Raw genomic sequence first — 15,076 nt, 5'->3', positions numbered from 1 at the left:
TAAGAGAGAGTGAGAGTGTGAGAGAGAGTGAGCATGTGTGTGAGAGAGCGAGTGAGCGTGCGTGTGAGAGAGTGGGCATGTGTGTGAGAGAGAGAGTGGGTAAGCGTGTGTGTGAGAGAGTGAGCACGTATATGTGAGAGAGTGAGCGTGTGTATGTGAGAGAATGAGTGTGTGTGAGAGAGAGTGAGCGAGTGTGAGAGAGAGTGAGTGTGTGTGTGAGAGAGAGAGTGAGCATGTGTGTCAGGTATTTGTGAGGGAGAGTGGGAGTTTGTGAGATGGAGAGTGTATGTGTGAGATAGAGAGAGAGAGACAGTGCGTGTGCGAGATAGAGAGAGACAGTGCATGTGCGAGATAGAGAGAGAGAGACAGTGCGTGTGCGAGATAGAGAGAGAGAGACAGTGCGTGTGCGAGATAGAGAGACAGTGCGTGTGCGAGATAGAGAGAGACAGTGCGTGTGCGAGATAGAGAGAGACAGTGCGTGTGCGAGATAGAGAGAGAAAGTGCGTGTGCGAGATAGAGAGAGAAAGTGCGTGTGTGAGAGAGAGAGAAAGTGTGTGAGAGAGAGAGAGAAAGTGTATGTGTGAGATAGAGAGAGAGAGAAAGTGCGTGTGCGAGATAGAGAGAGAGAGAAAGTGTGCGGGTGAGATAGAGAGAGAGAAAATGTGCGTGTGAGATAGAAAGAAAGTGTGCGTGTGAGAGAGAGAAAGTGTGTGTGTGACAGAGAGAGAGAAAGTGTGCATGTGTGAGATAGATAGAGAGAGGGTAAAAGCAAAATACTGTGGATGCTGGAAATCTGAAATAAAAACAGAAAATGCTAGAAAACCTCAGCAGGTCTGACAGCATCTGTAGAAAGAGAAACAAAGTTGATGTTTCGAATCTGTATGGCCCTCAGCTCTTGGGTCATACAGACCCGGGCTGTCAACTGTTTCTTTCTCCGCAGATCTGTTGGACGTGCTGAGCTCTTCCAACATTTTCTGTTTTTATTTCAGATTTCCAGCATCCACAGTGTTTTGCTTTTACCCTAGAAACCTATCTATTTCCCCTCTTAAATATATTCAGTGACTTGGCCTCCACAGCCCTCTGTGGTAGAGAATTCTACAGGTTGACCATCCTCTGAGTGAAGAAGTTTCTCCTACCCCATATCCTGAGATTGTGACCCCTTGTTCTTGACACCTCCAGCCAGAGGAAACATCATCCTTGCATCCACTTGATATCCCCTCTCATTTTTTCTAAATTCCAGTGAATAAAGGCCTAGTTGGCCTGATCTCTCCTCATACCACAATCCTGCCATCCCAGGAGTCAGTCTGATGAACCTTGGTTGCACTCCCCCTATGGCAAGTATACCCTTTCTTAGGTAAGGAGACCAAAACTGCACACAATACTCCAAGTGTGGTCTCACCAGGGCCCTGTATAGCTGCAGTAAGAGATCCTTGCTCCTGTACTCAAATCCTCTTGCAATGAAGGCTAACATACCATTTGCTCTCTTAGCTGCTTGCTGCACCTGCATGCTTGCTTTCAGTGCTTGGTATACAAGAAAACAGGTCCCTTTGTACATCAACATTTCCCAATCTATCACCATTTAAATAATACTCTGCCATTATGTTTTTCCTACCAAAGTGGGTAACTTTACACTTACCCATGTTATACTGCATCTGCCATACATTTGCCCATTCACTCAACTTGTCTAACTAGCCTCACCACTCACATTCCCACCTAGTTTTGTATCGTCAGCAAACTTGGAAATATTACATTTGGTTCCCTCATCCAAATCATTGATATATTGTGAATAGCTGGAGCCTAAGCACTAATCCCTGCGGTACCCTACTAGTCACTACCTGTCATTCCAAAAAAGACCCATTTATTCCTACTGTCTGTTTCCTGTCTGCTAACCAATTCTCAAACCATGTAGACCTGAAGCACCGACTCTGTTTCTGTCTCCACAGATGTTGCCTGCCCTGCTGAGCATTTCTAGCATTTTCTGTTTATATTTCAGATTTCCAGCATCTTGCTTTCCTATTATATGTTCCATGCTGGGCACTTGTAAGTGTGGTTAGTTTCAATTTAAAATTAGAAAATAGTTATCTCTCAATGCAAAGTGTAATTTTTCTGTTAAAGTTTTTCATGTGTGGATAAAAATAGCGCATTATTGCAGGTAAATAGGTTGGTGCTAATTTACTGGAATGTTTTACCATTTTTAAACTTGGAATTAAAACCAGGAGTCATGCGCCAATAGAATATGTCATTGTTAGTTCAAGATAGTCTCATTCATACATGGGATTGTTGTTTGAGGTGCTTGAGGTTTAAGCCTTTTGGATGTTGCTGTCTGGATATTGCATAGGCCAGGTTCAAGGAAGTGGAGCTGCTTGCATAATTTCAATGACCAAGTTGTGTGTAATTGTCTGACAAAGCCGTGGTTGTAAAGTGTACCATAGTGTACAAAAGCCAAGATGTTTTACTAAACCCTTATAAAACTGCTTTGCCCCGCTGTGACCGTGATTTTCAATTCTCGGCATTGGAAGAATGTGAAGGGGAAGGTTAAGGGAGGAGGGCGGTGGGGGGAATAATAGGCCCGGTTACAGGAGAAGCACCAGGGCCCATGATTTCTCTCACTGGCCGTGTATTAAGGGATAAATATTGGTTAAAACAGCAGGGATAATTTCCCTGCTCTTCATTGAAATTGTGTCATGGGCTCTTTTATATTCACCTGAAAGTGCAGACGGTGTCTCGTGCAAGTGATGGCACCTCGGACAGTGCAGCACTCCCTCAATACTGCACTGGTATGTCAATCTTGATTTTTGTGTTCAACTCCTGAAGCCCACAACCTTTTGATTCAAACAAGTGTGCTACCAACTGAGCCACAGCTGACACATGCAATGAGTGGAATATCAGGTAGGCTTTGTTCTGGGCATCAAACCTCCCTGCCTGCTTTTCCACTATGTTCTTTACCTAGTAGATACTTAAACCCCAAGAGAAAAATATGCCCCGTTACCTTACAGTCTTAAGCTGAATAGGGGTATTTCTCAAACTGAATGCTGCATATATTACTCCAGGAGACTGGTAATATGTTTGGCGAATGAAATGATTTAATGACCAGAGGGTTTAAAACTTACAATTGAGAATGTAGATGTGTGAGGTAACCTTGAGAAAGAGTGTGAGGTGATCACGAGAAGAATGTGAGGTGATCACGAGGAAGAGTGTGAAGTGATCACGAGGAAGAGTGTGAGGTGATCACGAGGAAGAGTGTGAGGTGATCACGAGGAAGAGTGTGAGGTGGTCATGAGGGAGAGGGTGAGGTGACCATGAGGAAGAGTGTGAGGTGGTCACGAGGAAAAATGTGAGGTGGTCACATGGAAGAGTGTGAGGTGGTCACGGGGAAGAGTGTGAGGTGGTCATGAGGGAGAGGGTGAGGTGACCATGAGGAAGAGTGTGAGGTGATCACGAGGAAGAGGAGGCTGGTGAGCTCCTTTCATAAATACAGGTGAATCTGATGAAAACTTTAATCAGTGAGGATGCTGCTGGCATTTTCTGGTTCTCTTTAACCCTGATTTCTTATTATTAATTTCTCCTGTTCCCTTCTTTTGTTTTTGTCTGATGGATCCTATCTCTACCAAGAAGGATCAGCAGGTAACCAGTCCTTTTCCCATGTTTCTTCAAAAATTGGCCGACACAAAACTGGAGGTGATTCTCCTGCTGGTATTTTCCTTTTTATATGTAAAAGCTTCTGCCACCCCAACAAAAGCACTGCTGTGCTCGAGAAGCCACTATTTGGGAAGTGATGGGTTTGAACCTGCATTTGGCCACATTATAGCAACTTCTTAATTTGAGTTGTATTTTCTTTCATCGTTTTTAAATACGTTGAGAATGACTGTACTGCAGCAAAGCAAGCCTGGCATAACAAGCTTGCCATTAACATTCACAGGAGTGAAGCAGGCTGCTCTTTGATGTTACAGAAATTGAACCTTCATGAATACTTCCTATTCAGGCTTTAGTTCAGCCTCCTTCAGTAAAATGTACCCAGCTGCTCCAGTCACATTGACTTACGCGTGATCTAGACGGATTGAATTTATGAAGTTCCTTTTCAGTATATGTACAAGATGTAATCTCTCCCTTTTCCAAAATGGCTTATTCTTCAGGTACATGTATTTTAATGGCTCAAAGTGGATGCACCACTGTTGTATCACTGGGACTGAGGGGAGGCATGACTTCCATAAAGAAAAGAAAACTTAAACAGACAAGATTAGAGTTGAACTTAGTCTGATAACAATTCCCAGAAGATTTCTACTTAACTGGATTCCCAACTACACACCCCTTTCAGGCAACAGTCCAAATAGATGCTGCTTTGAGATTGTGGCCCCAGTGTAAATGCAGAATGAGCTCGTTTAAATATGCAGAAGCATCCAGGCTATATAATTAAATAGCCTGCAATGTATCAGAGACACTGGGAGAGGGAGGATTGGGTGGAGGACTGGAAAACTCCAGCAGCACCGGAATAGGCTTATGGATGGCAAAGAGAGAAACCAGGAGTATGCATAGTGATAACATTTCCTTAGTATGCACAGTTTATAACACTTCCTTACAAAACAATTGCCTCTTTAAGCAGATGTGAGATGTAATCAAGATTGCATAGCCTGACCTTTAGGTTCTACCCTGGAGCCCATGAAGGGATCCAACTGAAATTTTATGAATATACAGGAAATTAGCAAAATTGATTGGGAAAATTGTTCACCTTGGTGGATTTGAAAAATCCACCGAACATAAATTAAAAACTCTGAAGTTAGGCGTATGAAGGGACATGAAGAAAAATCTTTTCTGCCAAAGCATCATGTAGATTTCTGAAATAAGTTTTCAGGGAAGACCATTACAGGGGAAAATATAAATGAGTTCCTTTGGTTATTGGATGTTTCTGGTAATGGAGGAAATGTGGCTGAAGGATTGGAGGGTGGGGGTAATTAAGTAAAAAAGATGGACATGCATTTTTCTAACCCCTTTACGATGTCTCCCCAGAACATCACAGAATGTTTCACATACAATTCGTTGCTTAGAAGTTCTATAAGTTATTATTGCCATGAAAGTATAATAATTTTCATAATATTATTGTGATTTATTGTAAAGTAGGTTTATGGGGGGTTGTGTTTTTCTGTCTGTGTGAGATTTAATTACATTTTGTAGCCAAGCAGACTGCAAATTGAAGTTATCAAAAGAAGTAACGTGTAGAAGTATCTTTAAAATGCTAAGTAGGCAAACATGGTTGGGGTAAGCTGTGAAGGGAATTTGAATTTTTAGATAGATGAAGGGAGGTTTGCGTTTCAATAGAGGTTAATGAGAATATTGGGAACATGGAAGTTTTTATGTTATGAAGGATATATAATTTCAAAGACTTACAAAACAATAAAATTTACATATTAAAAGAAAAACATATATAAGGGAGAATGAGGCTATGTGTCAGGAGAAGGCATTGAGAGATCTAACAGAAGTCTGTGAAGTAGCCTTAATGAAGCCTCCAGCATTTGTGCATAAGCCTGCTGTCTACAGAAACTGGACCTGGAGAAAAGTCATTTGGAATTCCACTGTCCAGGATATTGTATTAATTTGGTAGATCTGTTTAAAATCTATAAATCTATTTTTGGACCGTTGGCTTAAAGGAGGTGTAACTGGGAGTCAGGTTAATTCCAAATTTTAGGAGTTATTATAGTGGTAATTTGAGTCCTATGTATGTGCTTGGAATCTTTTCTTTTGTTAATAAATATATAAATTTAGTTTTTTTAAAAATGTTATAAAAGTCTTGGTGGACATAGTACTTCTGAATTCAGTGCACGCATCTCAAAATAAATGAAAAAATGCAAAACTGTTGTGATAGCGCAATCAGGTTTCCCTCATGGATTTGATCTGCCTAGCACACATCATCTGCAATGTGATATCATTATCAAGACAAACAATTTTGTGGTAGATATGATCTTGCAAATGATCTTGGTATTGTTGGTTCAGGCAGAACCAATAGTCAGAACACCCTGAGAACTCTGCCTTTTCAATAGTATCATGGGACTTTTAACATCCATCTCAAGTGCTGTATGAGATGGACATGTTCCTGGTTTAACTTTTCATCTGAAGGACAGCATCACTGATACTACAAGAGCACTTGTACTGTGCAAGTCTGGAGTAGAGCTGAGCCCTATTTTGATATCATTCCCCTGGGTTGAGAGATCTATCATTATGGTCATTAGATAATTTATTATTTAAAGGTGGTAGTGGGAGAGAGTGTACCTGTTAGACTTTCTGCATTTGTACTGCAAGTACAATGCTAATTCTGCAAGTATTGTTCACCCCAATAGAAAAACAAAGCAGAGGTTATAAACTGAGATGCGCAGTGCAAACCTAGTCATAGCAGCACAGAAGGAGGCCATTTGACTTATCAAGCCCATGCCTGCTCTTTAGCGAGCAATCTAGTTAGTTTCATTCCCCCACTCTATCCCAGTGCCATTTCAAGTTTATTTCCCTCAAGAGCCCATCCAATTTCTTTTTGAAATCTTTAATCGTTTCTGCTTCCACCACCCTTATAAGCAGCAAGTTCCAGGTCATTACTACTCGCTATGTAAAAAAACGTCTTCATCCCATTCCCCCCGCAACCCGTAACTCATACTCAAACACTTAAATATGTTTCCCCTAGTCCTTGCACCCCATCAGATATTGGGAACAGCTTTTCTTTGTCTACTTTATCTAAACCTGTCACAATCTTGTACACCTCTATCAAATCTCCCATCAACCTCCTTTGCTCTAAGGAGAACAACATCAACTTCTCCAACCTAACCTTGTAGCAGAAATCTCCCATTTTTCAAACCATTGTGGTAAATCTCCTCTGCATCCTCTCAAGGACACTCACAGCATTCCTAAAGTGTGGTGACAAGAACTGGACACAATACTCATTTGTGAGTATCATCATCTTTCTTAATAAACACTCAAACAAAGTATTCATTAAGTATCCTAGTCTTGCCCTGAACGTCTAAGCATATATCACCACTTGTTCCCCAATAGGCCCCTCCCTGCCTCTTACTACCCACTTCCTACTTACATGCTGGTAGAAGGCTTTTGGGTTCCCTTTTATGTTAACTATGATTCCATTTTCATGTTCTCTTTTTGCCAGTCCAATTTTCCTCTCCACTTCCCCTCTTATTGTATTGTATGTGACCTGGTTCTCACTTGAAGAATTCCTCTGACATGCATCATGTATCTTTTTTCTGCTTCATCATATTCTGTATCTCCTTCACCATCGAAGGAGCCCCAGCTTTGTTTCCTTCACTTTTCCCCTTTTATTGGAATGTACCTAGCCTGCATGTGAAACATCTCCTCCTTAAAGATCGCCCATTCTTCAGTTACGGCTTTTCCTGTCAATATTAATTCCATTTTACCCTGGTTAGATCCCCCTAGTCCTACTGAAGTTAGCCATCTTCCAATTTAGAAGTTCAGCTTTAGATTGTTCCTTGCTCTCCTCCATTACTAATCTAAACCTCATGATACAATGAACACTCTTACCCAAAGGCTCCCTAGTGAAACTTTAATCCAATATTTGTTTTGCTTCTTGATAAGTACAGTTATAATTTAGCACTGGGAATCAGAGGTGTGCTCTCAGCCAATGTAAGTGGGCTTTAATGGTCATTATTTGCCACACAGTAGCATTTACATTTGGAAATTTGAAAGGGTAATCACTTGAACTTTGTTTAGCCATCTGTCTATCATTGCTTTTAGTATTGCAAGAGAGATTACTTGTCAAAAATGCCTTGTGCTTTGTGTTAACCAACACAACCTACTACAGTTGTAAGTAGAATTGTATAGCAGGGATCGTCCATAATTTCTATCCTTTTCAAAAAAATGCAGAATGTTTTTATGTTTGTCTCTTACCCCATCGTCTTTCTTCCAAAACTGCACAGTAATGAAAATAGATAGTCATTTTAATGTTAATTTTAAAGGTAAATGATAATCCCTAATTATCATACTCCCTTCTCCCCAGAGTGCTTTTTGTATTTTTGCAAAATGGTGGTAATTATGCATAGCCCCAGAAGGGGAACATGTTTAGCTTCATACATAGAATACATACATAGAACCTGTTGTGCCAGTACCTTTTAAGAAGTGATTTCTGCTGTCAATGGTCCATTTTTAAATCTATTTCTGAAGTACGGAGAGTAATTCTGTTGTTTATAGTGAAGGTGAAAGTTATCACGCTATGTGTTAAGAATATTGCTGTTTGAACTTATCCATGATGGTTTACAACCAGAACATTTAATTCTCTGCGCTGCTGTTTTGCAGGAATTACAGAATGGAATTGGAAGCCATCAAGCTGTTGTCACATCTCTGAATGTGACTGGGGAGGAGATTATTGGACAGTCATCAACATCCGACGGTGGCATCCTCAAGGAGAAGCTCAGCAACCTGACCAGACGTTGGCAGGAGATCTGCAGACAGGTGGATGAGAGAAAGAGAAGGTAATCTCCCGGCTTTCCTTCCATATTTTATTGTTGGGCTGTTCTCCATATAACTAACCTTCCCTTTATCCATATTGCAGTGAAGTCTTCATTTAAAATACAGATGACAATGTCTAGACTCACAACATATTTGAAACACAGAAAGGCTATTCACCAAGAATTTACTCAAAAATTCTCAGTTGCTGTAAATTCAGTGAAAAACTGACAGAAAGTCACATTTCAGCTAATCTTCTGCTGAAGTTATGACAGCCCAACAAGAGAACCACCAAGGAGATTCCCAGCAGTTGTCTATTTGATGATGTTCCAGTGGGTTTCTGCATTCTAGCAAAAACATTCCACACCCATTATTGCAAGAAAATTGAGGTTCTTTATTGTTGCATTCAATTTTTTTTTGTTGTTTTTTTAATTAGCCATTTACTTTAAGTTTTTACTTTAAGTTTGATCATATATGAAGAAGGAACCTTTCCATATCAATTCACCTATTTAACAGGGAATTATATAAAAAGCTTCAGGGGGCTAATTTGTATAGGTTATTAGGGAAGTGGCTAGGTTAGTGGGTCACATTTAGAAGTGACTGCAGAGAATATTGCTGTAGTATCAGCTTTGGATGGCAGAGTCCAGAGCAATGCAGATGAAGTCTGGGAGTTAAAATAGCCCAAGCCTCACACTCTCACCTGTCAGTTAAATTCCTGTATGCCGCAAACCAATTGCCTTGAACGCGAGCCAGATTAAAATCCAGGCTATTTTAAAGTTAGTGCTAAAATTGATAGCTGCCAATATTAAGAAAAATACTTATAAAAACCTATGTGGTTGACAGTCTTTGTATATGATATGGCAACCTTCCTTAATTATTGATTCTAGACTGGAAAAAAAATACTATTAATTATCAGCCTTGTCAAGGGTCAGAGTTACAAGAACAGCAAAGGCAGCTGTCCTGACCATGCAGAAGCTGTTTCCTCAGAGTGGTCCGTGAGCTCATAATTTGTGGGCTGAATTATGCCGTCGGTGAGCAGGGGGCGGGGCCCACTCGCCGACACGTAAAGTGACGCGGGATGACATTGGGGGAACCTCCGACGTCATCCTGCCCCATTTAAATTTTCAGGAAGGCGGGGGCATAGCAAAATCAGCTGCGGGCCCGCCGACCTGTCAATGGCCAATTGAGGCCATTGACAGGATCATTGAAACAATTAAAGGACCTGCCCGTCCAACCTTAAGGGCAGGCCAGGAGCCCTGGCGGCAAATAGAGAAAACATGAAACCTCATCCACCGGCGGGATGACGTTTCATGTAGGGATTTTAAAAGTTTAATAAAATTTTAGTGTAATTTATGAACACGTCCCGTCTCGTGTTAAGGATTTTTTTTCTATTTTTAACGTTTTTAAAACTGTCAGCGATCTCCCTGAGGCAGCACTTAGCCTCAGGGAGATGTGCGCTTTTTCGTGTGCATGCGTGAAAGAGCGCACTCTCGCTTTTGGGGAATCCCCCCCCCGCACAGGGAGCGCATAGCGCTTCCCGGTTGATGTCATGCTGGGCGGGCCTTAATTGGCCCGCCCACGTAAAATGGCGGCAAGGCCCGCTTCTCCGGCGTGGATCAGCTCCCCGCCCGCCGGAGATTGGGTCGGGCCCGCCCGCCCGGCAGAAAATTCTGCCCTGTGTGTGTGTGTGTATGTGGCCTCCTTTTTAATTGTGAGTGGTTCCGTTTAAAAATGACCCAGCAGTAAAGCTTTATTCTTGAACAAGATAAAAGCTCATTTATTACAAAATTACTGCTGAAAGTTACTTAAGTAGAAGTGATAAAGTTATTAACTAAAATACAGAAACAAAGATGTTTAAAGATGAGATTTCAAATCGGCCACTCCAAGACATTGTTGCAGGACCGTTGTATGAATTCTGTCTTTCCGAAGTGAAGGGGTTGAAACTTGAGGTTCAGTTTAAAAGCTGTGAGGGCTTGTGATGTCAAATAGTCGGAGTTTTTCTTTGTAGATGGATACAATAGGTAGAGCAGATGCTGGGAGAGAGTAAAGGCTCCTTTCCTTACTGGAAACTGTAGGTACCGACACTTGAAGATTACCTGGTTCAGCAGACCAGGGATGATTTTCTTGATGCCTTACTCTGTAATTCCCAATGGCAGAAAACCCCAGCTCTCATATGTGGCCCATGGATGGTTCAGCTGAGAGCTGTGTGTTGGTATTGTCTCACACACTGCCATACAGAATAGCTACTTACATCCTCCTTTATACAGTTCAAAACACAAAAATGGCTGATATGTTAATTTAAATGAGTCTTTGGGCCATAACCTCTAACTAACATCAGGAAGTGCTGGCCCACAGAAATTAGAAGAAATAAATACCTACTTAACTGGTCTTGAAAGTTACATTGACACTCCCATTCGCCGAAGCTGCTTGGGGCCTGCATCGGTGGTCCGAGGGTTGGGGGGGCGTTGAGGAGTGGTGGTCCAGGGGTTGGGAGGGGGCCCATGGTCTGGGAGAGGGTCAGACATCCTGGTTGGGGAGGTGGAGAGGTGTGTGGTCAAAAGTCCGGGGGTCGGTTGGGCAGTTGTCGGGTGGGGGGGGAGGGGGCTTGGGAGTGTGTAGAGTCGAGGGGGAGGGGCTGGGGTCTGGGGAAGGGTCCGAGGTTGGTGGGGGCGGGTCCGAGGTCGGGCGGAGTACGAGGTCGTGGGAGGTCTGAGGTCAGGGGAGAGTCCAAGGTCAGAGGGGACTCCAAGGTTGGGGGTGGGCATTGGGGGGTGGGGGGGGTGCATTAGGGGGTCCGAGGTCAGAGGGGTTGGTGGTTGGGGGGGTCTGAGCTCAGGGCAGGGGACAGGTGGAGGTGTTGGCGGCTGGAGGGAGTCCCGTTGGGGGAGGAGGGGTCACTGGGGTCGGGGATTTGTGGGAGTCCCATGGGGTCAGTCTGGATCTTAACAATGGTTACTCAGAAGTTAGAAGAGGTTTTAATTCTTCTAACTTTTTCTGGGTAACAATTGGTATAACCCTGGCAGAACCATCCGAACTTTGCGATTTAAATCACATTTTCGGATGGTTCCCAGCGCAGCGCAATTGTCCAGAGAAAGTTAGCATTTCTGGGCAATTGCCATGCAAACCATTACCTGGGAACTTGCCAGAGGGATTCCCCAGGGCACCTTCGGGGTACTCCTCCAAATCCGATGCTGGGGAGCGCAGAAGTTACAGGCCATTGTTCCACAAAGCAAAGAAGTTAATTAAATTGTAGTCTTTTGAAGAAGTCCTTCCTGCCGGTATCAAAGGAGTCATGAATTTTCACACCTTTAGAAAATTTAATTGTGTTGTTCAAGGCATTCTTGAATTATTAATGACTCTCTTGGTGACTGATTCTGAGATAAGACAGTTCAACATTGTTTAAGCAATCATCTGTAGAGACAGCTGTCTGTTGTGACGTCCATCTTGAAAGGATGCTAAAAGCTTAACCTTGTTTTTAAACTAGGATGTACATTTAACAATTTTCCTTAAAAATTCAGAATATCTCAACTGCACGGTTGTGACACAGCCTTGTCAAATGAATGAACTATTTGGCTTTGATATTGATTGGAAACTTGTTTCTAGGCCAAAGATGCGACATGTGGTGGACGTGGTGCACATGCACTTCCAGAAAGTGTTTGATAAAGTGCCACATTGTCAGCAAAGTTAAAACGCATAGAATAAAAGGGGCAGTGGCAGCATGGGTGCCACATGAGTCTCAAAAGTAAAGATTAGTGGTGAACGATGGTTTTTCAGACTGGAGGAAGGTATTCAGTGGGGTTCACCAGGGATTGGTAGTTGGACCATTGCTTTTCTTGATCTATGACATTGACCTATACCTGGTTGTGCAGATAAAACTTCCAAAATTTGCAGATGATGCAAAACTCTTAAGAATTGCGAACTGTGAGGAAGATAGTGATAGACTGCAAGAGGACATAGAAAGGCTGGTGGAATAGGCGGACAAGAGGCAGATGAAATTTAGCGCAGCAAGTCTGAAGTGATCCATTTTGCAGGGAAGGAACAAGGAGGAGCAATATTAAATAAAGGATACAATTCTAATAGAGGTGCACAAGCAGAGGGATTGGGTGTATATGTGCACAAATAATTGAAGGTGGCAGAGCAGTTTGAGAAAGTGGTTAATAAGGCAGATGGGATCCTGGGCTTTAATAGAAGCAGAGTAGCAAAAACAAATAGATTATAGTGAACCTTTATAAAACACTGGTTCGACTGAAATATTGTGTCCAATTCTGGGAACCACATTTTAGGAAGGGTGTGAAAGAATTAGAGAGAGACTGCAAAAAAGGTTTATAAGAATTGTTCCAGGGATGAGGGACTTAAGTTACATGGATAGATTGAAGAAGCTGAGTGTAATAATTATGGTTTTATTTAGTGTGTAATGTACCTTTAAGAATAAAAAAAATAAAAATAACCTGCAGAATCGCCCAGAAAAGGGAGAAGAAATCGCTGCTGTTTTTTTTTTCCGAACAAGAACGAAGTTTTGCAAAGTTAAGCGAGAAAACTCACAATCCTGGGGATCCTGCCAAAACTCAAAAAGCATGGGAAACAGCAGAGAAAAACTGACAGCCGCCTGAAGTAGCCTGCGCTACTCTCCTATTGGTACTACAGATCGTATGATCATCTTTAACAAGTACTATTTTTAAAGGTGCATTACATACTAAATAAAACCATAATTACTACACTCAATAATACTTGTTAAGGATGATCATATGATCTGTAGTAACCAATAGGAGAGTAGTGCAGGCTACTTCAGGCATTGCAGACATGGAGTTGGAGTTCAAAGCACACCTGTCATTGCTGTTGTATATATTGTAATTAAACTTAATGTTTTCACCCAAGAAGTGTCTGCAGATCGACTCTATCACTAATGGTACAACTCAGCCACCCTACAACTAACTGGCTGCGAGGATAAAACAGGATTGAATGGAAGAAATCAAATTAAAATGAAAGGAAAATATACTCACTAGGTATGCTGTTCCTTTAAGTTAAAGAAAAATGGCTGAGAAATCTCCCAGAGCACTCCCGACATTTGAAGAGTAACACTAAAGTTGCAAGACCTCTGAATGAGAATCCACAAGACGGGTGAGCAAAATGGGAAAAGGAAGAGAATCAGTACTTACATTGAAGGATGGGTGGCAGCCCTGTAGACTCAGTAGGTTAGAGAAATTAGCACACAGCTTGCATGTTGAAAGGAGGGATAGTCAGAGCAGAGAGCAGTGCTGAAGTTTTAAGAGGGCAACTCTGCCAAAGGGAACAAGGGTCTCCCCAGAGAGAGGGCAACTCTGCGGAAGGCATCAAGAGACCCCTGAGAGAGGGCAACTCTGCCAAAGGGAACAAGAGACCCCAGAGAGAGGGCAACTCTGCCAAAGGGCACAGGAGACCCCAGAGGGAGGGCAACAAGAAATTAAATAGTTGAAAAAACAGTTGATTGTCCTTCAAGATCAAATGCAAAAGGAATGCGTAACCATTCAGCAACATGAAGAAATGATGGCCACCTCAAACAGTAGAATGGGAGCACAGTAGAAGAAATGCGAAGAGGCCTCGGGGAAGTCCTGGTGATTGTAGAGGGCTCAGGAGAAACCCAGGTAATTGGAGAGGGCTCAGGGGAAGCTCTGGTAATTGGAGAGGGCTCAGGGGAAGCTCTAGTAATCGAAGAGGGCTCACAAGAAGCCCTGGTAATTGGAGAGGGCTCACAAGAAGCCTTGGGAGTCGTGTATAGGTGGATACAGCCAGGAGTCAGGAGTACGGATAAACTCCAAGGCAGTGCCAGCTCAGTGAAGCTAGCTGTCTGGCAAAGAGCTGAAGAATCAGCTAAATGAAGCCAAAGAGGCTTTGAACCAAAAGTCGCAGAATTTCCCAAGAAGCTGAGAGATAATGTAATTTTGGGAGACTTAGCCACTGAGCAAACAAGTCGAGCTTACATCTGAGAGTATTCTGGCCAATAGTGAATCAAAAAGAAGGCCAAGATTAAAGTCTGTGCTAAAAAAAAAAGAAAAGTGGCACGTTCCAAGTGAGGGAGGTAATCTATTTGGGTCACCGGGTAGATTCAGACGGCATCCACCCGGTTGAGGAGAAAGTCAGAGCCATAAGAGAGGTACCTGCACCAAAGAACGCTTCAGAGCTCAGATCATTCCTAGGACTAATCAACTATTATGGGCGGTTCTTACCCAATTTGTCTACAGTGCTGGCTTTCCTGCATTATCTACTCAAAAAGAACCAAAGTTGGTCTTGGGAGGAGCCCTGGAAAGAAGCTTTCATAAAAGTGAAACAATTGTCGCACTCATCCAATCTATTAGTGCTTTGTGACCAGACGAAAGAATTGGTGCTGACATGTGACACATCTCCCTAGGGAGCGGGAGCAGTGCTCTCTCATCAGATGGACAATGGCATGGAACGGTCAATAGGTTACGTATCAAGAACGCTCACCACAGCAGAAAAGGGATACTCGCATATAGAAAAAGAAGGCCTGTCCATCATCTTTTGTGTCAAGAAATTTCACCAGTACGTGCATGGCCACTATTTTACAATCATTTCAGACCACAAACTATTGCTTGGATTGTTTAGTGAGAACAAAGCTATACCACCCATAGTC

General features: G+C 42.5%; 1 protein-coding gene across 6 annotated transcripts in view; it reads left to right on the top strand.

Annotated features, from left to right (window-relative positions):
• The window catches only part of dmd (dystrophin), a 1,945,510-nt gene that overhangs the window by 1,315,444 nt on the left and 614,990 nt on the right, over positions 1-15,076 (top strand). For all 6 annotated transcript variants that reach the window (XM_078559857.1, XM_078559853.1, XM_078559852.1 and 3 more), the window contains exon 44: positions 8,299-8,474. In XM_078559857.1, the coding sequence (XP_078415983.1) occupies positions 8,299-8,474 (176 nt within the window). The remainder of the gene's footprint in view (positions 1-8,298; positions 8,475-15,076) is intronic.

Source organism: Cetorhinus maximus, chromosome 16, assembly GCF_964194155.1.
Source record: "Cetorhinus maximus chromosome 16, sCetMax3.hap1.1, whole genome shotgun sequence".
Lineage (NCBI taxonomy): Eukaryota > Metazoa > Chordata > Chondrichthyes > Lamniformes > Cetorhinidae > Cetorhinus > Cetorhinus maximus.
Note: the sequence above shows the minus strand (reverse complement) of the source record. Positions and strands in the feature narration are given on the sequence as shown.